General features: G+C 38.2%; 1 protein-coding gene across 5 annotated transcripts in view; it reads right to left on the reverse strand.

The window, feature by feature from the left end:
- Nucleotides 1-1,047: 1,047 nt before the first annotated feature.
- The window catches only part of CYRIB (CYFIP related Rac1 interactor B), a 95,673-nt gene continuing 69,097 nt past the window's right edge, over nt 1,048-27,623 (reverse strand). For 3 of the 5 annotated variants that reach the window (XM_053988006.1, XM_053988015.1, XM_053987990.1), the window contains 10 exons: nt 17,094-17,176; nt 11,196-11,317; nt 9,423-9,528; nt 8,274-8,410; nt 7,576-7,653; nt 7,365-7,481; nt 6,172-6,251; nt 4,931-5,057; nt 4,323-4,393; nt 1,048-1,921 (listed from right to left, as the gene is read on the reverse strand). In XM_053988006.1, coding sequence (XP_053843981.1) covers nt 1,858-1,921; nt 4,323-4,393; nt 4,931-5,057; nt 6,172-6,251; nt 7,365-7,481; nt 7,576-7,653; nt 8,274-8,410; nt 9,423-9,528; nt 11,196-11,317; nt 17,094-17,166 — 975 coding nt within the window. In that variant the 5' untranslated portion in view covers nt 17,167-17,176 and the 3' untranslated portion in view covers nt 1,048-1,857. Of the gene's footprint in view, nt 1,922-4,322; nt 4,394-4,930; nt 5,058-6,171; nt 6,252-7,364; nt 7,482-7,575; nt 7,654-8,273; nt 8,411-9,422; nt 9,529-11,195; nt 11,318-17,093; nt 17,177-18,179; nt 18,265-27,623 lie in introns of those variants that run through there. The other 2 variants (XM_053988025.1, XM_053987997.1) reach the window with 2 other exon arrangements.

Below are 27,623 nucleotides of genomic sequence, written 5' to 3' on the forward strand. Positions count from 1 at the left end.
GCTTGGTCACTGCACAGTAAAGAAGTTCTTCCTTATTTTCATGTGGAACTTCCTGGGCATCAGTTTCTGCCCACTGCCTCTTGTCCTATCACTGGGCACCACTGAGCAGAGCCTGGTCCATCCTCTGACACCTCCCTACAGACACTGATGAGGTCCCCTCTCAGTTTTCTCTTTCTGAGGCTGAACAGGCCCAGCTCCCCCAGCCTTTCCTTGTGAGAGAGATGTTCCAGTCCCTGGACCCACTCCACGAGCTCCATGTCTGCCTTGTCCTGAGGAGGTCAGAACTGCAGGTGAAGTTGCACAGGTCTGAGTAGAGGGGCAGGATCACTTCCCTGACCTGCTGGCAGTGCTCCTCCTAATACACCCCAGGACACCACTGGCCTTGGCCCTCAGGGCACTGCTGGCCCATGAGCGGCTGCTCTCCCCCAGGTCCTTCTCCACAGAGCTGCTTTCCAGCAGGTCAGTCCCCAGCTGGGCTGGTGCCTGGGGTTGTTCCTCCCCAGGTACAGGACACTGCATTTGCCTTTGCTGAATTTCAGACAGTTCCTCTCCAACCTTCCAAGGTCCTTTGGAAGGGCTGTAATTTTTTCCCTTCAATCCCTTCCCTCCCAAAAGAGCTTTAATTTCTTCACCAACCTATGTAAGACTTGTTGCTATAAATTGTTTCCCTAAGAAGGAACATTATTTAGTATGCTGTGATTATTCAGATTTTACACAGTACAAATACCTATATCCATTAGGGTACACAGCAGTACAGAGCAAGGGGAGTTCATCTCTCCACCACTGGTGTGGAGAGAGCCCAATGTGCAGTAATTTCTGATGGCTGTATGAGGAGGCAGCATGGGTAGCCCAGACACAGGTTCTTCAGCAATGTCCACTAGGATCTATATGGATTGCACCAAGTTGCCCACCACAAACCCTGAGTAATAATTCTCAGGGAGAGGGAAGCAGCACAAAGTGGAGAGCAAGAACCCTAAAACAACCAGGCTTAAATCAGTGGCTTAGGCAACTGGTTACTGGTAATGAAACAGCAGAGTTTTCACTATATAAAATTTATAAATTTATTTTTTTGTAAAAATCCAAAGAGCACGAAGACATCTCACTCAAAATACTGGTAAATCAAACCACACTTAGAAAAATGAAAGCTGATTTTATTATCTTATCCACAGCCAATCATTTGACATGAACATGCATACGTAATTTTGCTACGCACACACCACAGTTTAACGTTCGTTATTAAAGGTTAAACATACAACATACATCCTTACAAAAATGAGTCAAAATGCAAACGTAACTTTTAAACAAAACAGTTTTTACTCATTTAAAAAAACTTTTGTGTTGGGTACCATTTTGTACAAACACAGTTAATTTAAACAAATCTGCTTTTAGTTTCCTTATGGCTGCACATGAAAATAAGCTGCAATAGAAAATGAAGTCATCAGGGATTTTTAAATAGCAGAAGTAGGCAGTCTTGCCATGCAGAAGAAGCAATATTAAATATTAGTTTTTCAAAAAAAGAAAAAAACCACAAGTTTAAAAATATTTAGTTCAAGTCACAAATCTTTCCCCAGTACAGAGAAATCCAAATGCAACGTATAATTAGCTGCCACTTAGGATGGCTATTCTGAAAAGTAGAAATACTTTCCAGAATTGATAATTTTCATTGATTTGGCACAGAAAAGAAGTCTGAGCTTACTTAGGTACAAGAAAGTGATTAAAAAAAGAGTAAACAGGAAGAGAGAAAATAAAAAGCAAGAATGAACGAGATAGTAGTTGCAATCACTAAAAAAAAAAAAATCTGTGCATCTCAGTCATTGCAGAATACTGTCTACAGCAGGTGCGAATTCCAGGTAATTGTTATTGCAACATGGATTTAATTTGCTTGGAGGTAGTCTCATCATTCAAATGCTTTGTTGTGTACCTAAACACAGAAATAAAGTCAAGGTGAACATAAATGCTATTGCACTTTAGCTTTCAAATGTGTAATTTCTTTGTTTATGGCTCAACCTGACTGTACTAGAGCAAAACCCTCAGCCATGGATCATCACCCACTCCATGGTCACCAAGAAGACAAGTCAGACATTCTGATCACAAAATTATATTGCCAACCAGAACTAGAATCTAGCAGCCTTGCACCAAGGGGAGCTCAAAACAAGCCCCAGCTGGACATTGGCTTTCACAGTAAGCTCACAGTACCACTTGTGACAGATAATTAATTATCCATCTGACTAACTCTGAGGGCCCTGCTCACAGGAAAAATCTTCAAATAAGACAGCTTGAGAAACTCTTCTTCAAAATTTCCAGTAACCAAACCTTCCTAGGATCCCTCAATGACAATGGATTTAATAACTTTTCAGCCTAATTTCCTGCTTAGTTAAGTGACTGTGCTGCTAAAACTGAAGAGCATATACATGTGCTTATTTCAGCTCCTTCTCCTTTCAAAATTCTCTAGGATAACAGCACATTTTTAAAATCACTATAAAAAACCTAGATATCTCTATTTTTAAAAGATATCCTCATTGCAAACTTTCTGTATAATTAATTTCCCTGATTTTTCTTCCTAACTAATCTAAAAGCAAATAAAACTTACTTTATAATTTAAATTTAACATGTTAAATTACCACTTCCATTGTTACCCACAACTGCAGTACTATTTACTTGTTCACTTGATAAATATATAATTACTTTTTAGTTTAGAAGTTAATAATACTGTAGATTTCAGCACTTTTTGGTAATTTATACTTTCAACAAACAAGCATCCAAAGGTTTTCTGAAATCCTGAGAAGTTATTGCACTTGGTATTCTGCCCATGTGAAAAAGCTGAACATGATTACAATACTCAGATGAATTTGAAATTACAAAGAGCTGATCTTCCTCCAAAATCCTGTACCACCTTCCATCTGTTTTTGAAACACATTATCAGTCTCTCGGGAAAACACAATGACTTCTCACTCCTTCAGAATCAAAGACTTAGATTTGGACTTAATTTCTCACAATGACATCTTGAATCTGTTTTCATCACACGAGCACACAGCAGCTCACCCCTGCATCTCTTCCTAACAATTCCAAACATGGTTTAGAAAAGATTTAAATTTCCTACCCAGAGAGTAATCAAATGTACAAAACCAGGACTGTTACAGCATCCATGCATGGAAAGGGTTAGAGCAGGGAAAGCACAGCTTGAGAGCATGGACTGGATTTATACCACTAACCACAAAGTTAATTGTGTAATTAACCAAAAGTTAATGTCACTGTTTAGTGCAGTGAGCACCTGAACTACACCTTCCATGTACTTTCATAGTGTCAGCAATGATGGGAAAAATGGGCTATTAGCAAAGACTGGTGATCATGGCAGCTACAATCACAATAAACTAGTCAGAAATAAATGCTAATGCAGCATTTTCCCTCTGGAAGCCCCTGGTTTTACTGATCACCATCTCAAAGACTAATCATGTTATGGAGTTCAGAGATGAACATGATTTTAGCATGGAAATAATCACATGAAGTTTCAAATTAGGCATGGATTTTTTAAATTTTAACTAATAATCTGAACCAACTTTGCAAAAGAGCCCACCTACAATACCACACTATTTAACTCCTTACCACATCATGATACAAAAAAATAAAGAGGGCAAATGAAATTAAAGCAGCTTCACTACAGATAAGGAAAACAAATCACAACTGCACAGTTTCAGACAAGACAAACTAAAGCTTCCATATTCCAAGCAAGCCCGTGAGTAAGAACACCCAGTTACAGTTATTTGTTACCAACGTAATGATACTTTTCCAAACAAGGACAAGAACACAGACTTCATCTGCCTATCACATTTTTGCACTGTTTGCCACTTTTCCCATGCTGGACGCCCACACAACAAACATGTGACTGACTATGGATACAGCTTTACAACCCAAATTAGCAGGTTTTGGTTTAATATACTGAACTATGAATTTTTCTTTAATTCTCCAATTAACATCGCAAATTCTTGTCTCATCTATTTTACAGCAGAGACTCATGCCTTTAGTTCTTTCTGAAAAGAAACAATTTCTAGTTACTTACCATGCCATACTGACTCATTCTTAACCTGCATGCATGGAAAAGGTTATCTTAGAATGAACAACTGCAAATTCATGATCTTGTTAAAACACAGAGGCTTCTTCACACATCCTCGTCTCAAGACACATTATAAGAAAAGCCTGCAATAATTACATTCACCTTTCCCCATAAGAGTCACTGAATACTTTGCTGTGAAGAAAATGCCCTGGACAATTCATGAAAACTCACATTAAAACATTAAAAAACCCCAAGAAACAAAAAGGAGTACCTGAGAGCATTTAGAAGGCCTTCTACACTGTTAGGAGGCTGGTCTTTAAGAACTTTGATGCATCCTTTCATCTAGGAGTTTAAAAAAATTACAGTTTTTTCCATGCTAATACCTTCTGAGTTTACAGGAATGTTTTATATTCAGTACGTAAAAGGTCAAAAATTAGTATTTTAAAATAGCAGCAGTGTAAAGACATTTTCTGGATATTAGGAAGGAATTAAGCTTTCAGTATTACATCTTTCTATTACAGACTGGCTTAGCTACTTAAAAAGCTGCATCAAGTGCATCCTCAGCAACTTTACTGATGACACCAAGCTGAGTGGTGAGGCTGACAGTCTGGAGGGGAGGGAAGGCATCCAGAGGGACCTGGACAGGCTGGAGAGGTAGGACCTGTGAACTTCATGAAGCTCAACAACTGCAAGTGCAAGGTCCTGCAACTCCATCCCAAGCACAAACACAGGCCTTGTTTGTATATCTCACTACTTAAATATATATTTTTGCTCACAGCTACGTGTTTAACACCAACCCAGTGTATACAATCTGCTACTAGAATCTGCAAGACACACAATTTAAATACTCAGGAGATTATTTAGCAACAGTAAACTTACATCAATTTTCGAAGTTTTGGCAAAAGCGCCCACTGGATGCACGTGGTCATAGAGTATGATGACACCCACCATTACCCTCAGACAGAATGATACTGTTTCCTCATTTGTAAACCTGCTTCTATATTCACTGGAATTTAAAAACACAGCTTATTATCTATGAAACACAAGGTAACAGCAAATACTAGTAACACCCAAATTAAGATTAAAGAGAAAAATTCTATTATAAATCCTCAGAGAAAAAACAAATCAACCCAACCAAATCCACCAACCCCAAACTTCTGAGAGTTTTCTTTATTCCTTTCAATAACCTGCCAAAAGTCAGATGATTGTTTAGAAAATTACTTGAAGATTAATAAAAAGTCTCAAACCTAAACCAATCCAGTTCTTTAATTAAAAAAAAAAATTAAAACAGTACATACTAACTTTATCTCCAGTGCTTCCTACACTTTTCCCTAATATTGTGATCTTCTAATACACATCTGAAATTCTGACTTAGAAAAAAAAAAAAGGGCAGGCGACTGGACAACCTTTAACTGCTTTTTTAATTGGAATAGTCCATTCCTCAGAAGAGTAAAAGTATAAATGCTTGAAGCTCTTAGTATACTCCAAAACAGATGTCCTGTGGTATTTGGACAGAAACTTATTTAAAAAGACATGGCTCATGCTCCAGTAATTTTACCAATAGAAAACTATTTAGAATACAGAAGAAACAGATTTAAAAAAAATAACCAAAGATTAGTGTGACTTTGGTCATACTCCCAGTGCTTCTTAAATAAACAGAAGACAACTAACTGCCTTAATGCCTAGAAGTTGTCTCTTAATTCCCCTGAGAAGAACACTGTCATTTTGTTGGAGGAATCAGCCAGGCCAGTCAGCAAGGACAAAACACCCAGAGCATTGCCCACAGCCCCTCTTTCAGGAGACCCTAGGCAATCGTGCTCAAATAGCCTATTTCTCTGAATAATACATGAGAAAACCACTTATAAAGAGTGCCAAGAGGTTGTCTAGCTTCCATAGCCATTCTATTTTTAAATATTAATATGTTCAGAAAAGTAGACCGCATGATTTCCATGGCTGGCAAAATGAAATAAGGTGGTTTCATGTCAGTGTAAACAACTAGGCTGGTAAAAAGGAAACATCACAGTTCCTAATTACTCCAATTATATTTCTTTCATGCATCAGAAGTCAGGTCTGAAACAGAGAGGTGACTCGCACCCAACCCAAGCAGTGTTGGTACTCACGGGGTTTCCAGCATGACCCTGCACACACTGGCCATGGTGCTTAAGCAATCTGTTGTATTCTCTATTGGTAAATTTTTATTCTGCAAAAGAAGGTGAACAGTTTCCACAATTCAATTACTGTGAAATATTATACTACAAAACCCAAGTCAAATCAGTTATCTGCTGGCATAGCAGTGTGGAGCAATTAAAACCATCAACACAACTATGGTAAATCAGGTAGTCTTGCAATGTTTTCTTTAAATGTTATCATACAGATTAGCAATTTACAGAGCAAAGGCTACCACATGGGTTTTGCCTGCTTGTTTGTAGCCAAGGAACTACACCCTTGACATGACTGATTTTTGGAAAGTTTTGAAGGAATCATCATCTAACCTGCTCCTTCAAAGACAAAAATTTCTATAGCCAAATATATTCATCTGCTGTAATAGCGAAACTTAAAATTGTGGCAGACAACCATAACAAATAAATATAAGATAAGACAGTTTTCTTAAGGCATTTCAAGCACAAAGCAGAACTCAGAGAAAAAAAAACATTAAAAGACAGATGTAACTTTGTATGTAATCATGTAATGTAAAATTATTTTCTACTAAGAAATAGTGAGCATTCTTTGTACATAAGCCAAAAATCATCACAGTTACCAGAAGGCAAGGGCAGTACTTGCAGGGATTGGATTTTACAACCAATATTTATTTAGGTAGTCAAGGATAAATAGGGATGATTTCAATCAACATGCTGAAATACTTTTCCAATTCAGGTTCCTTCTCCCTTTTGCAATAATGTAGTATACTTGACTTTACACAGTGTAACAAGAGTCTTGGGAAGGAGAAGAGGAAGCTACATTTCAATTCCATCCAAGCAGAGAGAATCAAGCTGTTTCCCTTTCAATTTTCTGAAATTTCTGCTCTAAACCACCACCACAGTGCAGGCAAAATACCTGTCCCAGCTTGAGGAAAGCCATCACTGCTGATATGACATTATCCATTAAATTTTGGGGATGCATACACCTGGCTGGCCTGGCTGGAGTCCCTAACTCTACAGCATCTGGGAAAGACACGTTATATTTTTTGAGGCTCCAAAGCCCAAGTTTTATTTCTAGATGCCAGATTAGGCATGGTCAAGGTTGTGTTGCCCATTATGTCTGTCCCTGCAGTGCTGTGAAGCACATTATCCGAGCCATAAATTTATACTCTTACCTCTGACACAAACTTTGTTGTGGCATCACTTAAGGTTTTCAACATTGGCGTCGCTTCAGCGTAAAATAAAGACATTCTGTTTGCCAACTCATTATTTACTTCATTTTCTCCCTCTGCCTAAAAAACAGAAGAAAGGGTTTAGTTGTTCTGTACATGGAGAAGAGAGGTGGTAGAAGAAGACTACATTTCATCTTATCCAAGGGTTACCTACTGGGACATTGTTAATCCTCATACGGCTCAGAGTTCTTCTATAGTAGCTGAAGTCATTCTGTATAGCAGGATTTGTCATCTACGTAGATATGGAAGTAAGACAGTTGGGACAAATTCAAAAGAAGTAAGGACAAGTCTTCATAAAATATAATACACCCAACAAGAAAATATTCAACTTCCTGAAGTGAAGCAAAAAGGCCTGTGACATGTTTGGAACTGGTAAGCACAACATAAAGCTTTCTGTTTCCCAGATTCAGAACAAGCTCTAGCAGGAATGAGAAAAGGAACAATCTCCTAAATACAAGTTGGAAATTAGTAGGCTGAAAAAAATTGCTTTGCTAATTTGACTCCAAGGATCAGACCAGCAAATTAATTATCATTTCAGCTTAGTTCTTTGTACATAGCAAGAAAATAGCTGGACTATGACTGCACACAAGCTGAAAGCAGAAGCATTATCCCAAGAGATATGCCGAATTTGGGTGAAGAAATATGATTAATGTGAGCTGAAATACAAGTGCCTAAAGCTAATATGATATTTCATCTGCTTTCCAGTTTAATCTAACTCTAGGTCACGAGAGCAAGCCAAGCATATTGGATATTTGAGTATCCACTGCACATTCTATTCCAGAACAGAACACAACCCAGATTGCTTCAGTAAACACACTTTTTTTTCCAGCCCTTCTGATTACAAGCTCTTACCTTGAGCTCATCAAATCGGAGTGTGAAGTGAAGAATTTCTGCAAACTGCTTAGCAAGAGCCTGCTCTCGCTCCAGGTGCTGTGTTGGGGAATACGGAGTGCTCGTCAGGGCTCCCAGCAGGCCCCGCAGTCCCGCCTCTGCAACCACACGAGAGGAGTTTGCAACACACAACTGCACCTGCTTCTTGGATCAGTATTGGCTGCTATTCTGCATGCTAGACTTTAAATACACAGCTGCCAAAATACATGGTGGTTAATAATAAAGGGACTTGATGAATTGCTAATCTATGTGTCAACTGCTGTCATATTTACATACAAATTGCTGTACAGACCAGGACTCATCAGCACTGACAGCCACAAAAAAGAACTTCTTGGAAAGTTCTACTCAAGCTTTGTCTGCAACATTTGTGTAGAACATATTTCAATAACCTGTGTTAGCAGACTTCAGCCTTCAGGAGAACACAGAATTCAAGAGGCACATAGCTGTAAGCAGAAGTCATACCTTATTTAAGATAAATTTATAATCCAGCTTCCTGTTCATCTTGAGAAAAATATCTCACCCATCTTAAAAAGCAGAACTTGCCTGCAACAAGTTTCCATGTTTTAAATACATTTTTTTTACAAACTATGCTAATAAACTTGATTAGAAGTGAGATAACAACAGAAAGCTGGTGAAAAACAAGTCTCATAGGTTTTATCAGCATAGCCATCACATCAGTGAGTTTCAGAAGAGGCATGAAGCACCATCTCAAGTATTGCATGTGTATGAACCAAGATCAGGCATTTCCACACGGCAAATTATTTCTGGTGTTTAGGGAGGAATAATACAGTCTCTTTTAAATAGTCTTGGTATCAGAAACACTGACAGAATTAATTCCTGATTATTTAGTTCATTAATTTCCAGTCAAACAGCTGGTTACTGCTTTCCTGAGTTACTAAAGGAGTAGAGGAAGAGTAACAAGGATGATCCCATTCTCTCTCCCCTCTCAGATACCCACTGAAGCAAGATTGCTGTCATCCAGTGTATGGAGGAATCTGTGCAATATGAGCTCTTTTCCACAAAGGAGTTGACCTAGATGTGATCACATCTGAATACGCCAAATATACTAATTAAGACAAAAAATCCCCAAGTTATCACCTTTCCACTTACCTAGTCTTTGAGAAAATTCATAGAATTTCTTTAGTTTGCCTACTAGTGGAACAACTGCACCCCATGCCTTCTCTTGCAGCTTCTCATCATTTGGATGCTGTATTGCCTTAAATTAGATAAAGAGAAAAGTATGCTTGGATTGGGAATAACTGATGCACTGCTGATAAAACAACCCCAAATAACAAAATACAAAAAACCAAAACACCTATGCAAGACAATTGTTTGAAGAGCTAATAATTAAAAATCTACCTACTAAGAAGTTTTCAGTTGAGAGACAAGCATGTACTAACCCATGTCTGTTCCAAAAAGGTCTAAAAATTTGTGTTGAAAGTAAGCATCCTGAACAGGAAAACAACTTGGAGAGAGTATAAAGAAATGGTTAAAAATCAAATTACTCAGATAAGAAAAATTACATAACCAGACCTAGTTAATTAAAATTAACAGCTTAACTGTGCTTACTCCAAGGAAAAAAAAAAAAATAGTGATCAAAGCCTCATCTTAATGTTGGTATCTATCACTAATTCCCAAATTTGCAAAGAAAAAAAATTGCTGTGAAATTCAGGCTAACTATTACAGCAGGAACATTTAAGTATAATCAACAACATAAAGCACCACCAGTACACAGCATATACCACAGCTTTGAAGGATATATTTATAGACTTTGTCTTCACAGTACACTTTCCAGACATATAATACCTTAAATTCAACCTCTCCAGTCAGCAACTGAAAATATACTAAGAAAACAGAAATAAAAATGCTCATAACTCTCCTGCAGCATTTTCACTGTCAACCTCTTGATTTCAAGAACTGTTTCAGTCAACTGTGGGCTGTGGCTTACAGCACACTCATCTCTGGTCCTAGAGAGTTTCCTTCTTGCCATGTCTACCTCCTTTCAGAGGAGTATCTCTCATTTCTCCATGGCATCTGCACACACACATTCCTGCCTGATCCTACAGCCTGTCCCTAGTGTAACACACTCCTTCCTTGAAGAACAAGTAAGGCATCATCCCTCCTAAGGGTTGTGTGTGACACAGTCACCCTTCTTAAACCTACCTTAGCGATTCCATGGAGAGAAAAACTCTCAAAGCTGAATGGCTTTGAGTATCTCAAATTGCTATGGAGTGAATAGAGACTCCTCCTATCTAATACTATTTTTTAAGAATATCTTACAGTGAGTAACTCCTTCCTTCATGAGCAAAGCAGCCCCCATTGCTGCATGTGAGGAAGAAAGAGGGTTGGGTGAATATTTATTCCACCCTTTATTAAACAAAGGAAAGATGGAGTGACATTCTGTACAGGAACTTTGCTTCTGTTCCAAACATCTACTTTAGTAAATAAAAGCCAATTAAAAGGGATTGAAAATGAGATGCTTTTTGTGTTTTACCAAACCAGGCTTCTCCAGTTACTATATAAGAGGATGTCAACATTACTCAGTATTGCACTGTAGTCACACCACAGTCTTTCCAAATTCACTATTAACTCAAGACGAGCTTATGTGGGAACACAAAAAAAAATCAGTATTAATAATACCCCAAAAACTCTGAGAAGCATAATTTGCTATTACATATGTGGATTAATATGATTGAAACAAGCAACATCTGTTTTGCTGTTAAAAAGAAACATTCCAGAGCAGAAATTCAAGACAGTGATTTTAAAAGACAACATGCTCTGCCAAAACAGCTTCTGCAAGCAAAGTTAAACCCCAGCAGTATTTGGTTAGGATCAGACAATGAACAACCACAGGCTGTGCACAATTGTAACGCTCTAGCTCACCTCTCGTATTTCATGGCCAGCTCCTCTATATGACTGCAAGTCTTCCAGTATTCCTTCTGCATCCTTTAACACTACATTCACCTGATTATAAATTTCCTTTTCAGATTCTGTAGGTTGGGCATCTAAACAGCAGAACATGTTAAATGTATATATATTTATTTTTAACAACAGCATGGAATTCAATAGGCACACCATCACCTACAGGACAAATTCTTCATGCAGCAACTCATCAAGAATTTTCATTCTCTGAAGAGCTACTACAATTTATAAGGAACTCCAAGAGACTAATTGTATTCATTTTAGTAGTCTCTTCATTTGCCATCCCAAAAATTCACCTGGATTCTATCTTCTTGACTTATTTAAAACAGAGTTCAGAGAAGAAATCCTGATGAGTTGTCTTTATCATATAATCTCACCTTGGGGTGCAGTAGAGGCTCACTGGAAGAAACTTAGATAATCACTCAAAAGACATGCTCACTGCAGATAGCAAAGGAGGTATCCATGTCTATTTTAATCTAGAAACACTGCATCAGATTACTTTCTATCTTGTCTGCCTCATCTTTAACTGCTTGGAAAAGGAGCCATATATTTTACTTCTAAATATATTTAATTCTTAAAACATATTCTTTACTGTACTCATCGCACAATCAGAGCTGAGAACAAAAAGATCTAGTGTGAGCTTGTGAAGGGCTTTTTCTTTTTTTGTCCCCTGTCTTTAAATGTCTGTTTTCCATTTTCTTCTAATTAGCTAAGGGCTTCCCAAAAGTATACTGGGTCATAATTTTAAAAAGCTACATGTACATTTTTAAAGCAATGTGATTCTGTAAAAAGAATGTTTTGAGAAGAATCAACAAAAGGTTTTAACCTTTAAAAACAATCACCTAGGACAAGTATCTCAGACATGGTTTACCTGAAATAAATTTTTTTCTTTTAAAATGCTGATGGAAGCTATAAGGTTAGTTCCTTTAAGACTCATTAAAAAAAAAAAAAAAAAAAAAAAAAAAGTTGTTAGTTACTAAAGCTCTTGTAAAAAAAAAAAAACACTTCTCTGTTAACATGGGCGAAATATGTTATGGAAGAAATATCACTGCATTTTAGTCCATTATTTCCAATGCCAAAAATGAGGGTATTAACAATAGATTATTTTTTATAGTGACAGACAGAAACTATCTAAGGACAATATATCCTCATGACTTTGTGCAGTTTGAAGAGTCTGGAAAATGTCTTTTTAGAAGTGCTTCCCACGGAAGTTAGGTACATCTTTACATATGAAACAAAACTCCCACAGTATCTTAGTGTTACACACTAGAAGAACACAAGAGAAAACGAAGTTTGTATTAGGAGAAAATAAATTTCATATACATTGCCTGTCTGGTTTTTGCGGTAATTTTTTCATAACACCTCTTATTTTCATAGTTTAGTGCATAAAGAATGGGCATTATTAGCAAATATGCCTATATATAGACCTTGCAACAGTTTAACTGGTATTTTGAGAAACATCAAGAATTAGCACAGGTTAAAAAGAACCTGGTCACTCCTTTGAAAATAAATAAATAAAAGAGCACCACATTGATTAGGCATCGAGTAAAAGTGGCCAGTGCTTTTCAGATCATCACAAAGGTCACATAATTTTGAAAGCTGCTGAAGACTGCTGTAAGAAATGAAGACAAAAAATGAGGGAAAAGAGCAGACAGGAAAGCACCAGCTGACTGGCAGCAGTTCATGCACAAACATGAAATGTTACAGTGAAATACAGACTAAGACGTGAAGCTCTGTAGCATTCCAGATTGTGCTGTTAAATAATGCAATCAAGACTTGTCACTTGGATAGTCTCACACTGAGAACATCTCCTGCCTATTTAATTTTTCATGCCATTTTTTTCTTTACCCTGTGTAGTAAGGAGAGTTCATTTTTCAAGACTGGGAGGGGCAGAGCAGAAGGGACCAAAAGAATTCCTGCTCCTCGTTTCAAAACCCACCAACAAGCAGAACAGCTGCAGTACTATGACCCTCCATGTTTAGAAATGAAAATCATCTCCTAGATACAAATTTAGTGGTTTTCACTGGACAGCTGGCTAGGCAAATCAACACCATCATCACCTCTCTTAGTGGAGGATGTAAACAGCCAACTACTGTATTTCATTTCCTTAAAATGTTCCAGGTAACTTAAACCAATAGTTGATATTTAATTTGTTGGGGTGGTGGGGTTTTTAGTTTGTTTCGATTATTACAAACTGCAAAACATCAATCTGTTTGAAAACCAAGTAGGTACTGAGTTATTTCTTTTAGTATGTATTTCATTTTTGGTCAATCTAGTCCTCTCCAATAAAAGACATCCATAAACCTGATTTGTCCCAACTCATTTCCTCTGCCATCTCTAAAAAAGAGGTCAAATTTAAAAAGCAAATTTAAATTATTTTATAATCCCTTCACAAAACATTTAAGATGTTATTAGAATAGGGTTAAAAGGCATGATATAAAAAATCTTCAGGGACTAATGCTGGCTGACACAGAGCAAAATTGATTTGTTTCCCAGTGCTGGTCAGGGCATTGTATTCTGGAAGCCCATCACAGGGAAAAAAGAGGGAGAGGTCCCTTTTCCTAGGCACTGTTTTCATCTTGAACAGATGGAGGCAGCATTCCCATACTATGGGAATAGCACCCCTCAGTATGTACCTGAGGGCTCAAGCTACAGGACCTTCACTTGAGAATCACCAATTGTGGAACTCCTTTTCCCCAAGGTGGAGTGCACAGAGCAGGAAAGGGAGTTGCACTTCTGGAGTTACTCTTGACAGCTAAGAAAAAGCAGGCAGCAGTGCCAGGCATCCAAACAGAAGGATGAAGGAGATATACAATTCCATGGATTTCCCTTCTCCCCAGTCCATTTAAGCTCCTGCTACAAGGTTACAACAAGGCTGTGCCTTGATCAGCAATGCTTTCCATAGAAAGAACAAATCCAGTAAGCACATCACAGCTCACCCAGATGTTCTGAGGTTTGATATTGTGGCCACAGGAGCTGAGCCCTGGTTATTCAGGGCAACTTTACTATTTTTAATGCAATAGTAAGAAAAGACTGAGGTTCTGCAAGTAAATTGGAGTCCATCTTTAAATTAATTTGTGTTTAATCACAATGTTACTGCACTAGATGCAATATAGAGTTCAGAACGCTCACACAGTAATGTATTAGAGACAGAAGAGGAGACTTGAAACAATATACAAACGCTGTTATGTGAACTGAATACTACAGAAGTGTGACAACATATTGCATGCGGGGAACACACACATTTAGTGACTATTAAAATAATATTTGGCTAGCCTACAGAACTAGTAGGGAGAGAAATTTGGGGTTAAAAGTTTATACTATACAGGAAACTATTTAAGCTGAGATTTTTCCCAGGGAAGAACACATCAAGTCATCTGAAACTGTCTGGGACAAAACCCACAAACAAGGGGGGAAAAATGCCAGACTGCTGGAGATGAAATAATTTATTCATCTCTGTTGGCATTACTATGGAGAATGCTGTCTCTGTGGCTCCTCTGAAACCTGGCCAAGTCCTCTGGAGATAATGCAAGATACTGTCAGTGCTAGCTTGATATCACCATCTCAAAGTACACTGTATTTTAGCTACTATTCAGATCAGAAAATTTGGAAAGGATTTGTAACTGTGACAGTAATGACACCAATGTAAAAGCTGAGCTGTAAGTTTCCCACATTTTAGGTGGCTGTTTTATGCAAACAATATTGACCTGTGCACTTTGCTCATGTTCTAATGGCACTGCACAAACTTTAAAAAGAACACTCAAGACAACTATTTGTTTCAAACAGGTAAGGTGAACGACCAAAGAAAGCATAAGCTTAACCAGTGCAGAGGCTAGGAAAAGCCTACAGCTCATCATATTTTTTACATAGATTCTGATAATCACACCAATCACTGGCATCTAGCACCAAGATAAACATCTGGCGGAAAAATAATGGTTAGAAGTCTAAAATTTGAAGTTTCTAGCACTACAAAGCTTTATGAACCTTAGGTTTTAGTTCTTTATGGTACTATGTAAGAAACATTGGAGCCTGCTCACATACATGGATTTAAGATAAAAAAAACCTCCAAACTGCCTATTATTGAGTCAGGCATAACACAGAATTGGCAAATTTGTTTTTAATACAGAGCTTACTTGTCCTTCCACACAAAACCACAACATTAAGTATCACAAGATTAAGTGCCAAGTCTTGAAGAAAGATCTTGGCTGTGTCAAAGCCAAGATCCTGTCAATGCAAGCTATCTGAAACAGAGGAGAAAGAAGCATGGATACACAGTATAGCAGCAGAAACAAATGCAGAACAGGGTCCAAAATGAACAAAGAACAGTCTAACAATTCAGCCATAATATAAGTCACCTAATTTGACTGCATATGAAAGCATTTAATGTCAGCAACCTGCTTACTCTCATGCCAAATCCTGTTCATGCTCAAAACATGCATTTTAAAACAAAACTGATAGCTAAAGAATCTGTATTTAGAAAGAAAAAATAAGCAATTTTTATTGCAATTTATTTTAGAACTATGCCTCTTCTATCTACCTAACGTGAATTTCATTTACTCCAATTAAATTTTCAATATTTGCAGATTAAGCTGGAGCTTCACAAGTCCAATGGCCTCATACATGATTTCTCCCACTTGACTAAATTTTACCTAATATGACAATATGCGAGATTGGTCTTGGCAAATTTTACTTTCTGATTTTTGAACACAGGCCTTGATAATCTTCCCTTTATGAATAATTTGTATGGCTAGCATCTTCCAATAACAATATATTCAGAAGAGACAAGTAATAAAAATTAACACAACAGGGTAAGAATTTAGAGAAGCTGTAACTTCAAGTGTCATTGAAGCAAAATCATATTTCTTCCAGCATTTGCTTCCATATTATAACTAATATAAAAAACTGCTACTGTTTCATCAAACAAATGAAAAGCAATTCAGGGGAAAAAAAGATTTAATGCACCTCAAATTATACATATCATAATACTTCATCAATTTTTTTTTTCATGTCATTCCATTGTACTCTATTACATGGTCAAAATGTACTTAAACATTAATCTTCTTATTTTATGCTTGCTGATGTACAGGTGGCTAAAGAAAGAGCACATCTCAAAATAAAGTAATTAAACATGCATAGCAGAAGCCAGCAACACTTACCTGCCATTCTTAGACTATACTGTATCATGCAACAAAAACCAAAAACAGAAATACTGACATATGTGAACCTTCTAGAACACCTGGCACTGATCAGACAAGCTACATGTCTCCTCTTTTCAAAATCAATTTCATCTCTATACACGTTGAGACTCCCTTTTAAGAAGGCATGAGGTTAAATTTCAGTGCCAGATCCAGTAAGGTTCACATAAACCTTTAACATGATGATGCCGGAGCTATGAATAGCTGTTGTGAGCCAGTCTGTGCACGCAGCATTATTAAGTCACATCAGAAGTGATGAGAATCAGGTTTCATTTTCAGTTCTTCCTTTAAGGAGCATGGGACAAAACTCACAAATTTGAGTAAGTCAGTTGCAACTTCAGTAAGTCTCCAAATAATTACAACTATTCTTAACATTTTGATTAAAAGTAGGCAAAATTTTGGTTTAAAAAACAAGAACCAAATCAGGTTTCAACAGTCAAATTTAATTTGAAAGCCCTTCCTGAAATAAAGATTTTACATTTTAGGACCTGAGGATATTTTAGAACAGGTTATTGCTTTCTACCAAAATTTGCTGAACAATTATCCATAGCTCAGGCATGCAAAGCAGTTAGAAGGATGGCAAAATGAAAACATACATTTAGTACAAGACAAATGCAGTCTACTGCAGGCAAAGAGTAATAGATATATAAAATCATCTTCTCACTTTCAAAATCAAGGAAAAAATTTGGCCCCTGCTCAAGGTCTGTGCATGTCAAAACTTTTAGAAGGTTCCCCATGTTAAGGTACCTGCCAAGACAAGAATGAGAGAAAAGAAAATTTTCTTTTTATAAGAAAGAACAGCCCAAATGTAGTTGATTGAAGCAGTGGGAAAAGAAGACCAGAGAGTTCCATCAGGTACAAACCCGTCCTTCAGGCTGGGTGAAGGGACATCCCCACCTTGAGGAGGCACAGCTGGTGACCCCAGCAGTGCAGCTTTCCTGTAAGAAGTGACCGTGTCACCAACATCCTCAGAGCTCCCCCTTTGGGAAAGGGGCAGAATCCAACCGAAGGCTTTGTCAGGGACTGTTCTGTCCCAGTACACCCTAGCACCAGTGTCCTGAGCAGGAGTACTGCCTTGAGGGCCAAGTACCAGACTTGAAAGCATTAGCCATGCTAGATTTTAACCTGATGGGACAACAGAAGGAAAGAGCTTTAATTTTGTCAGCCCTTATAATTGTGTCAGAAGGCCATCATAGAAAACCATATCATGATACATCATTTCAGTATGCAGAAAATGCTAACAGAGATATGCCACATATCTTTTATACAAGGTGTTTAAAACATCTGTGAAACTCAGACAGTTTCACTTCAGACTTTCGGATGCAAAAAAAAAAAAATCACATTAATGGCACGATGAATGACCAAAGCAGGATCAGGAATGATTTAGCACTCATTCTTGTGTATGAGAGGATCACAGTGAACAACTGCTCAGCACAGATTACTATGGCATACTGACAGAATTTTTCATTTCATGATCATTTGATTTGCAGGCAGATGGATGGACATCACTGACCACAGAGACCCAAAATGACTAAGCACATGGAAAGAAAATTTACACAGCAGCATGATGGTGGCTTGGCTACTACTGGAGGGGGGGAAAAAGGAAAAAAAAAAAGAACAGAAAAACCACATGCAACTCTTTCAAATTCCAATTTTGCAATTGAGTCCCCTGGCCTTCACTGCAGCAGGTATAAGCAACCCTACTGTTACCATTTGAAATGCACCAGCTGTGAAGGGCTGAGAGACTTACTTTCAAAATCCAAGAAAAAATGTGCTGCATTGTGGTCTATGTCCCTGGTTAGCACCTTAATGAGATTACCCATGCCAGCAAACCTAAAAATAAAAATGGCAAAATAATTTAGTTCCAATAACCATTTCCTATTTTAAGTACACGCCTGGGTCTCACTGGAGCAGGGCTCCCATTGCGTTTTGCACTCTGGATTCACTTCTGGTAGGGAGCATAACCTGTGCACTGTACAGTGCATTTCCACATCCCTTCTTCTTAGAGAGCAGCGATTGTTGAAAAACTGGAAAAGTTATAATCTTTGACAAAAACAAAGATGTGAATTACTGGCTCTTTTTCATCTCTGTTTAATACATATAAGGAACATGTGACCTATGATGACTGAGAAATTGTTTTGCGTAACTGCAGCACTCAGTGCCAGACAAACCCATTATTGTCTAGGACAAAAGGAACCTCAAATGGAACTGGTGTCATCATAGCACTTTTTTACTACCTCATTGTAATCCAAAACAGATTTCAGAAAGCCTCTCAGCAGTAGTCATCTGTGGCCAATGAACAGTTTTCCCATTAAATCATAGAGCTACAAGCAAAACAAAAGCTAGGCTTTTCCAAAACCAGGAGAAATATCAAGTTTCAACAGTTCTTCTTATGTTTGCTGTCACATCCCAGCTAAAAGAAATGAAAAGTGGAAGAAAAATTAAATAGTTGTTAGATGACTTGAGATCAGAGAAATTATCAAAACAGTTTCAAATGTTACCACAATTTCAGAAATCAATACCTGCAGGAGTATGAAAACTGCACTTCATAACAAAGCAGCCATTTCATTAACCTTCCCATGTTTATCAGAGGTTGAAAATATACCTACTAACCACTATTCTGAAATGCCAAGAGCTCACTAGAGTGCTGCTGCAAGACAAGCAAGACACACCCAAAAATCTCAACACAAACAATAAAAAAATCCCAATTTTCAAATTAGTCTAACTATACCAGCAAACAAGTATATGCTCTATTTTTTCCTGATTTTTTTCTTTTACTGAAGAATCATGTTTACCTGGAGGTAAGATAGTATGACACCAAGAATCATTATTAAGAGTCAAGGAAACTGAAACAATGAGAACTCAAAACAAATTATTTGGCAAAACAAATTTTCAGAACCTGTGCTGACAGAATTTCTTGGTCAAACTAAGAACAGCATACGATTTATTTTGTGGGATCTGCAAGATTCAGCAACCAGACAAAGCTTGAGAAGGAAGGGGCAATTAATCCCAAATTGCTGAAAATAACCCAAGTGTTTGCTCTAACAACTTCTACAGAATGACCAAATGACTGTTAAGAATCTAGACTTTTAGCGCTGTGACTTGGAGTGTAACCCAGGTGACCACAGGGGACTCTGCACACAGCATGTCATCAGGAGGTGTGCACTGGCTTTTTCATGTGTTCATTCTTGAAACTCAAGGAAATGCAAGACCTGCTTCCTAACAATGAACTTATTTCCTAGAAATTCAGATCAGACTTCTCAGCCTGTGAGAAGCATCTATTAAGTCAAGGAATTTTTAAATTAGGGTGTCCAGCTGAGACTCTTCTTGAAAACTAATCCATTAAAACATGGTTCTTCAAAGAGGCAGCTTTTCCAGGACTTCCTATCCCATAGCATGGCAAACTCTTTTAAAGCTACAACTGCACCGATGCTGTGTAAACACACAACAATAGAAAGCAGAGAAAATACTTTTTCATATCTCTCAAGTGTGTTCTGTAACACAGGACTGAATAAGCCACTTTGTATTTCAGAGTTTTCCAGATTATGAATGTTCTTCTTGTTGGGGAGCAGACAGAGGCATCCTTAAACAAATATTTTCAACAGGGCCAATAAAAAAACAGAAGTAAAAGCCGCATAACGGTGACCCAGTTTATAGATTCAGATTTAAAAACCAAACCTCAATCTCAGAACAGCATATTACATATTTCAATTCCAACATTAACATCAAGCAGCAAACACATGGCAGTGAATAGTGATAATGGCCTAAAGAGAATTCCTATACCTGCAGTTACTGCTGTGCTTCAGCTGCACCATCCCCTCCTCCAACAAAATATTCTCCATATCTCAAAAAAATGTCTCTGTGTAGATTTTGCCTTTGTTTTTTTTTTTTTTTTATATTAACCAGACTCCAAAGAGTTTACAGGCTTATACACATGGCTTAAATATTGGATAACATTACTTGTGAAGGTCAGAGAAGGGGCATGCTTATAGGGTTGAAATATTTTGAAGCTAGGTTCACAGAAGAGCATGAAGGCACTGCAGAACAGATTGTTTCACTGAGCACCTACCACCTCCTAATACGAGTAGGGAGTTGGGGACTTGGTTTTGCAATACAAATACCTTCATCCCTCGGGAAAGTTTGCCAGGAAGAATACATGGTTTCTTTTCCAGGAGTTAAGTTTAACTTTACTTAATAATAAAAGTTTTGGCACTACAATGGAACAGTCAATGTGATATTCAAGTATAAGATGCAACTGATCTAAAGGTAACATCTCAGTGAAGAGCCTCCCAGAGCAAAGGAAAGAAATTGATGATAATAGATTAATTCAACTATGATAGCAGCAAGATGACAAGATGTGCTATAGGAATGTATTTCAATTTACATGAACACAAAGCTGCTTAAACACTTTTTCATAAATAAGTTCACAACAAACTTCTCACTTTGTGTGTTCATTATACTGAAAAAATCTTGATAAATTTTAGTCACATCAGAGTTTTGCACACAAGACGTGCAATCATATTTGCTTTCTTAACATCAACACAGTCACTGTATATTCAAGTTTTATGGAGTGCATGGAAATCTAGCTGAAACTGGACTAACCCAGTATTTCTGAAATTTGAATCAAGAGGGACTGTAACATTTAATCAAGGATCTCAAGCATCCTCAAAACTGGAAAACCTCCTGTGGTTTAAGAACTGTAAAAACAACCATTTCTCTGAGCTGCAATCCAAAAAGACTTTAAGCCACGAAGAGCTTGAAAACTCAATTTAGATAGATATTGAGAAGATATAATTTCTCAAGCACTTTTTTGGAGGATGCTTTCTCTCAGCTTAGCATTCCAGGTAATGAATGCAAGAGCCGAAAGGTCAGAATCTACTCTTCTGGCAAAGCTAAGCACTTCCTTCTTGAGCTCTGAAATGACCTTTTAGAAACAAGGTCATGGTGCTCTCTGTGGAACTTCCCAGATTCATGGAAGCAGCTGCAGGTCAATATGCCACAGCGAAGGTTAGACGGCCATCACTTTTGTACATTGTTTTCCTTCAGAAAGCATAGGTGAGCAGCAGGAAGAGCTGACCTGTTGCACTCAGAGGGAACACTGCAGAGAGGAAAATGAAATCTGACCTTTGAGAAGGTGCTGTGTAAGCAGAATACCTGGACCAATCTAGAGTAAAGCAACCTAGCTCAGAGATGCAACAGGCCCCAGACAGATTAAAAAAAAAGATTTACCAGAGATTCTTGTTTTGTTCAAGATGGCCTATCATTTGCAATTTTCTGGGCCCAAAACATATGAAAGAACTAAACATATGAAAGACTAGAGCGCTACTGGATCTAATACTAAAGATGATGACAATTTACACATAGCATGAGAAGCTGTCTACAAATCCAGCTATTAACATTTAGCTTCAGTGACCTCTTCTGTTATTTGATGCCCTGTAAAAGCATCACCAGCAGGAAGATTTTGGTAGTTCTGTGAATTACCTTGGTAATTAACCACATAGTGGCATGCCCAGCCAGTATTAATTTACCAAGCTCTCTTACAGTTTCCTTGCAAGTCCACAACTTCATCTGAAGTAAGTAAAATTACTAATTTAGAAAGTCAGATGTGGCCCTAGTTAGGTAACCCTGACCCTGAGCTTCCATTGACAGTGAAGAACATCTCCCAGCATGCACTGCAGCCTTCTTGAGCACGTTGCCACATCAATCAGCTCTAGTTCAAGAAAGTCATAAGCCTGTATGAAGACCAAAGCCATCAGCAAGCCCTTCTGTTGATTTTGATGTCCTGTAGCTGGGGTTTGTTTTGGAGCTGAGTAGCTGATTCAGAGCACTGACTGGAGGTGACCTCTGGGGTGCTAAACCACCTTTTCATCCACAACTCTTCCAGCACAAATGGAAAAAAATGCACACTAAAGTTGTAATCCTTCCCAAGAAGAATTCTGCATATTGCAATCACTAACATCAAAATATTCACATGTCCAGCCTGAAGTAAACTTTAGGTCACTACCTATTTGCTTTTCCACAGCTTCAGAGCATCAACCTCTATCCAATTTTTATTTGGCATTCTCATTCAGGACACAGTACACTTCAAAACTTGCAAGCCAATTTCTCTCCCAGAGGTACTACTGATTTTAAAAATGTATAGTGCAGTGTCCAGAGGCAACTCATTAGGTAAACTAACAGCCTATGACTCAGTAAAAGCACACATTTAAGCCACTGAAGTTTCCTCCTGCCACAAATGTAACATCAGGAGATTACAGCAGAACAAAACCACTAGTTTCTGTCCAAAAACTGACTGCCCCTCTGAGGCTGCTCAGAATCCCTGCTGGCATGCTCTGCACTCCAGCACAATAAACTGAGCCACGTGGAGCAGGTTATGGGAAATGGGAGCACAAGCCAGGAACATGACTTAAACTTGACCTACTTTCAGAGGAAGACATATGGAATGCCACATTGGATTAGGATGATTTGGCCCATTACAGCCTTATGGGGTTGTATGATGCTGCGTGCAGGGTCCTGATCAGACAAGCGGAAAGCAAAGGCATATTTTCCAAACAAGCCTTGCACGCATGCCCTGCCTGTGGAAAACATCCCCGACACATTTCAGTGCCCCCCCGCCCCCAGGCTAAGCCCAGGGAAAATGGAATAGAAATACTCAATGCAAGTAAATTCATCTGAGCACCAAAGAAATTTCCCCTCTCACACCTGGGAAGAAAAACTGTATTAACAAAGATGTTGCTTTCTGGTGAACTTTCATTATAGGTAAACCACTACAAAGGTGTTCATAAGTGATATTTTCTATTTTTTTTTTGTCCTATTGTAAGAATAATACACTTTCAAACTAGTTTAAAAAAACAGTTAAATAAATAGATTAAAAAATTTGTTTGTGATCCCTGAAGAAAATCTGCTTTAAGAGAACATCAGCTTACCTTTTGGACATTTATAGACTATTCCCAGTACTAAAATACACAATATGAAAACTGTACTCCCTGAAAATCTCATATGTAGTTAAGCACAACACTATATGGAAAGCACATCTAATGAAGCCACAAAGATTTTGTTCCTGGGATTTGAGTTTTACATTTTCATTTTGTTATGAAAGTGTGGCATAAACCTCCAATTCAGAGATATTTTTGGCAAAATATTAAGTAAAAAACATGCACAGCAATAGAAGTGTAGCATTATAGTGGAATACCACCATGTTAGAACACTTGCAGTGTTACTACATAAACGAAACACTTACTGAATGTCTCCCTATACTGTTTTTCTAGAAGGATAATCCTATCAGCCCGTTTCAAGGCTTATTGAACAGTATCTAGCCATGAACAGGGAGAAGGAAAAAAAAAAAAAAGAGAAAAGCAAAAAATAAATGAGGCAGCGGATAGGTGTCTGCTCACATCAGCTGAATCCAAGGCAGCCCTTAGCAACACATGGCATCACAGCCTGGCAGCCTATGGGAGCCCGCGTGGCCTTCTCTGCCAATGAAGCAGCAAAGCTTCACAACCAGTGAGAGCATTTCTGCCCTCAGCCTGAAATGCTAGAGACTGCTGCAGAGATGGAAACAGGTCGGTGAAATGCACTGCAAGAATCACTCTATTCTGATGGTTGCAACATTCTCCCTGGATACAAACATGGTTTTGCCAGACTAATACATGTTTATTTCTCTTCCGAATAGTGCTTGAGCAGCAGAGATGTATTCTGACACAGTCTAATTTCATCTATTGATTTTAGTGCTTTTTTTAAAGTAATAAAGATCTGCCATGATACAAAATCCCAAAGTAATATCATACACACTAGAAAATAACTAATTAGACTCAATATTTAAAAAATAGTAGCTATCACTCATTATGACTATTAGATTTAGGAAGGAGAAGCTTGGTGCCATTAGCTTGAAGCAAGTTATATTTTGGACAAGCTGGTTTCATATTCAGGATTCATCATAGCTCTAGTAACATCATTAATATTAAAGGCAACAGCTCAAATTGTGTCACTTGTGTAAATCTGAATCAAACACATGAGTGACGTGCCAGAGCCACCCCCAGTTCTGCACAAAGCACACAGTTTTCCTTCATTGATGGACAAGTTTTTCAAGCAAGCATTAAGATTTCAGCCGTTTTTACAGACACTTTTGGGACAGAGCTCCCAGTCCAAACCCATGCCCAGACCTGCACACGGTTCTGCACTGCTGACACCCAGTGGCCACAAACCATGGACTGAAAACCAACCACAATAAGAGTAAAATATATGCAGGCTAAAAATTCCCCTCCAAATCCCCTAAAACAGCCTATATCACTGAATTACTGGAGCTTCAATCATTAGCATCTGAAAACAAATTATACAGTCAGATAGGAAATGTTTTGTACAGGAAAGTAAGTATTCAGACTACTGAAAAGCTGTTTGAAGCTGCCTCTGATGTCCATTCATTTGGCTAAACTGACTTTGATACAATAACCTGTTTTAGCTGAATTTTTTTTGGGTTTTTCTTTTTGGTTTTTTTTGGGATCACACATCATCAATAAAGTCTCCTTTAGAACAAAACTGAATTCAAAACTTGTCATATCAGGAGATGGAGGTCTGCCAGGGAAAACAGACTAGTGAATAGACCCACATTCCTCAAAACCAGAATTGTAAAGTATGGTCAGAGGAGTGTTTATTCAGTCCATTTTTTCTCTTAGAGGAAATCAAGGGAATGGCACTGAAGAACACACAGTTTCTTTAGAAGTAGTCTTAGAGCCTTGTTAATTTGGGAACATTTTAGTGGTACAGCTGACACTGAATAATGTATTTGACAGGGGCTACAATAAAATAACTAAGCATGCTTACACAAGTCTGGAATAAACCCAATTTGTCTGGAAGAATTACGCTTGTTTTTAAAACAGAACTTGTATTGAATAGGGCAGAGACTATGCTCCAGAATCTGCTCTGATTTACTCTTCAACAAGTAACTGCACAATTTTTCCAGGCATGAATCTGGGGTTAAAAAATAATTCATTACGTTTTCCTTTTTCAAAAGGACACAAGTCCAACATGCTTTAACTTAATTCTGCAAAATGCTCTTTTAAATTCCATTACATGGCAGCCATCGGGAAAACGCACCGCTTTCATTCACTTCAGGGACATTTCCACTGGAGGGCAATTCACACTCTGCTCTCTCCTTTAGCGCCGGAGACGCGCAGAGCCGCCTGCAGCGCGGCGGTTCCCCAGCAGAGGGCGCCGCCCTACCGCTGGATCTGCCGGGCCAGCGCGCCCGAGGGAGCCCAGCCCGGCAGCCGGACCGGAGCGGCCGCGTCCCGCCGCCCGAACACCGCTCCAGTGCTGCCATTATCCTGGGAACTCTGCCTGATTCGAGTCTGCCTTTTCTCAAAGGAAACTGGGGGCGTTTTCATCAGGTACATAAAGATAGAAAAAAATCCGTTTAGTAAGAGCTGTGGCAGATTTACACTTTTTATATTCTTTTAGACAAAAGCTGCTCACTCTATGAAAGATGCCATGCCTTTAGAACTGTGCTATACTACCACATCACTAAGAAAGTTTCATATTTCCAGGATGTCAGCCTATAATTTAAGAACCCTCAAGCTCTCATCTCCAAAAAAAACCAAACCCAACAATAATATGTATGGTAAAGTTCTTTTTCTGCCAATCACCTCTGTATAAAGAAAAAAAGCAAAACCCCAACCAAAAATAAAAGAAGTCCAAAAACCCCAAAACCAAATCTGCAAGTTTTATCTAAATGCTAAAAAAAGAAGTATATTTTCTGTTCCTAATTTCTTAACTAGTCCAGTTGATGTGCAAATGGTTTTCTTTCGGAGGAGCTGAGTTCCCATCTATCAGACTGCCACATGTGTCAGTATCAGATCTGGGTGAACCTGCACTGAGGATCCCACAGCCTTGGCAGTGCTGCCATCTAATGCACCGGGACAAGGAGTACAAGCACCCACATCGCTCTGCAACACTGAGGTAAAATGTTTTAGCATTTCAGTTCCAAAATGTTGCATTCCTTCAGTGCCTTGGCTTGCAATCTGCACTAACGATGTCATGACAAATTACCTCATCATCAAGCTGATGGATATAAATAGCCATTAACATATTCCACCTCAAGGGACTTCTACTGGAATGTCACAGTGCTAAACCACAAACCTTGTGTGTATGAACCTGACACTGACTGTCCATCTGAGAATTCACTTCAGTGACACAGCAACTCTGAAGTATCAAGGAGGAAAGGAAGGCCTGTGGCCTTCCAAATCATGGAGCTGGAAGGACAGGTTTCCATATTTCGGGACAGCTTTCTGATTATTCTGTGGACTTTCCTTTTTCTGAGACACCAGTCAGACAACAGTATGTTTGCAGGATAAAGAAGGCTAATGAAGCACATCAAGATGATGATGGTACAACAGAGGATGAGTAGCAGGATGATGCTCCTTCGCATCCCATCTGTTTTCAGAAACAGTAACAAATAGATAGGCGTTAGGCAGGGCAAAGGGATAAAATTGGTCTCTACACGGTTATTTATTTAAAGTTTCAAATGCAACTAATTTCAAGATCAAGGACCTACAGCCATTTTTGTTACATCCAGTTACTTCTTCAGATCCCCTCAAAAGATCACCAACTACTTTTACTGAACCTGGATAGTTTTTCTTGTTGGAAAGCAAGTGTTAAAAACCTCCCAACTAAATTAAAAAAAAAACCACCTGACCTGACTGGTCCAGATTTCTCTAGCTGTGCAAATATGATCATTTTTTATCCCATTTTCCATTTCTCCCATCATCTCAAATTTTATTTTAACCTTAAAATCAAGCTAAAGGTACCCAGTAAGGCTAAGATATTATAAGAAAATTAATTCTTATCTTCCTGTTGGAAATATGGAGAAACATTTGCTATTCTTCAGTGATATCATACACTGAAATCCATTAAGATCAGTAACAAATATACAGAATATCATGCAGAGTTATGATTTTCTGCAGTGGTCCATCTGTGAACTCTACAGGTCCAATTCATCTCATAAGAAGTTTGCAGCAGTTCCTGGAGAAAACCAGGTACACAGGCAGAATGGAAAGACATTAAGAATACTGAACACCTTTAATAATCACACGTGGCTCTAAAAAATACTCCATCTGAAAATACATACTACAAGAACCACAAATGCATGGTATCCCTGTTCCTACTATTCCTTAAGCAGCTGCTCACACAAAGGTTTAGG

Source organism: Vidua macroura, chromosome 1 (assembly GCF_024509145.1).
Source record: "Vidua macroura isolate BioBank_ID:100142 chromosome 1, ASM2450914v1, whole genome shotgun sequence".
NCBI classification, from domain to species: Eukaryota; Metazoa; Chordata; class Aves; order Passeriformes; family Viduidae; genus Vidua; species Vidua macroura.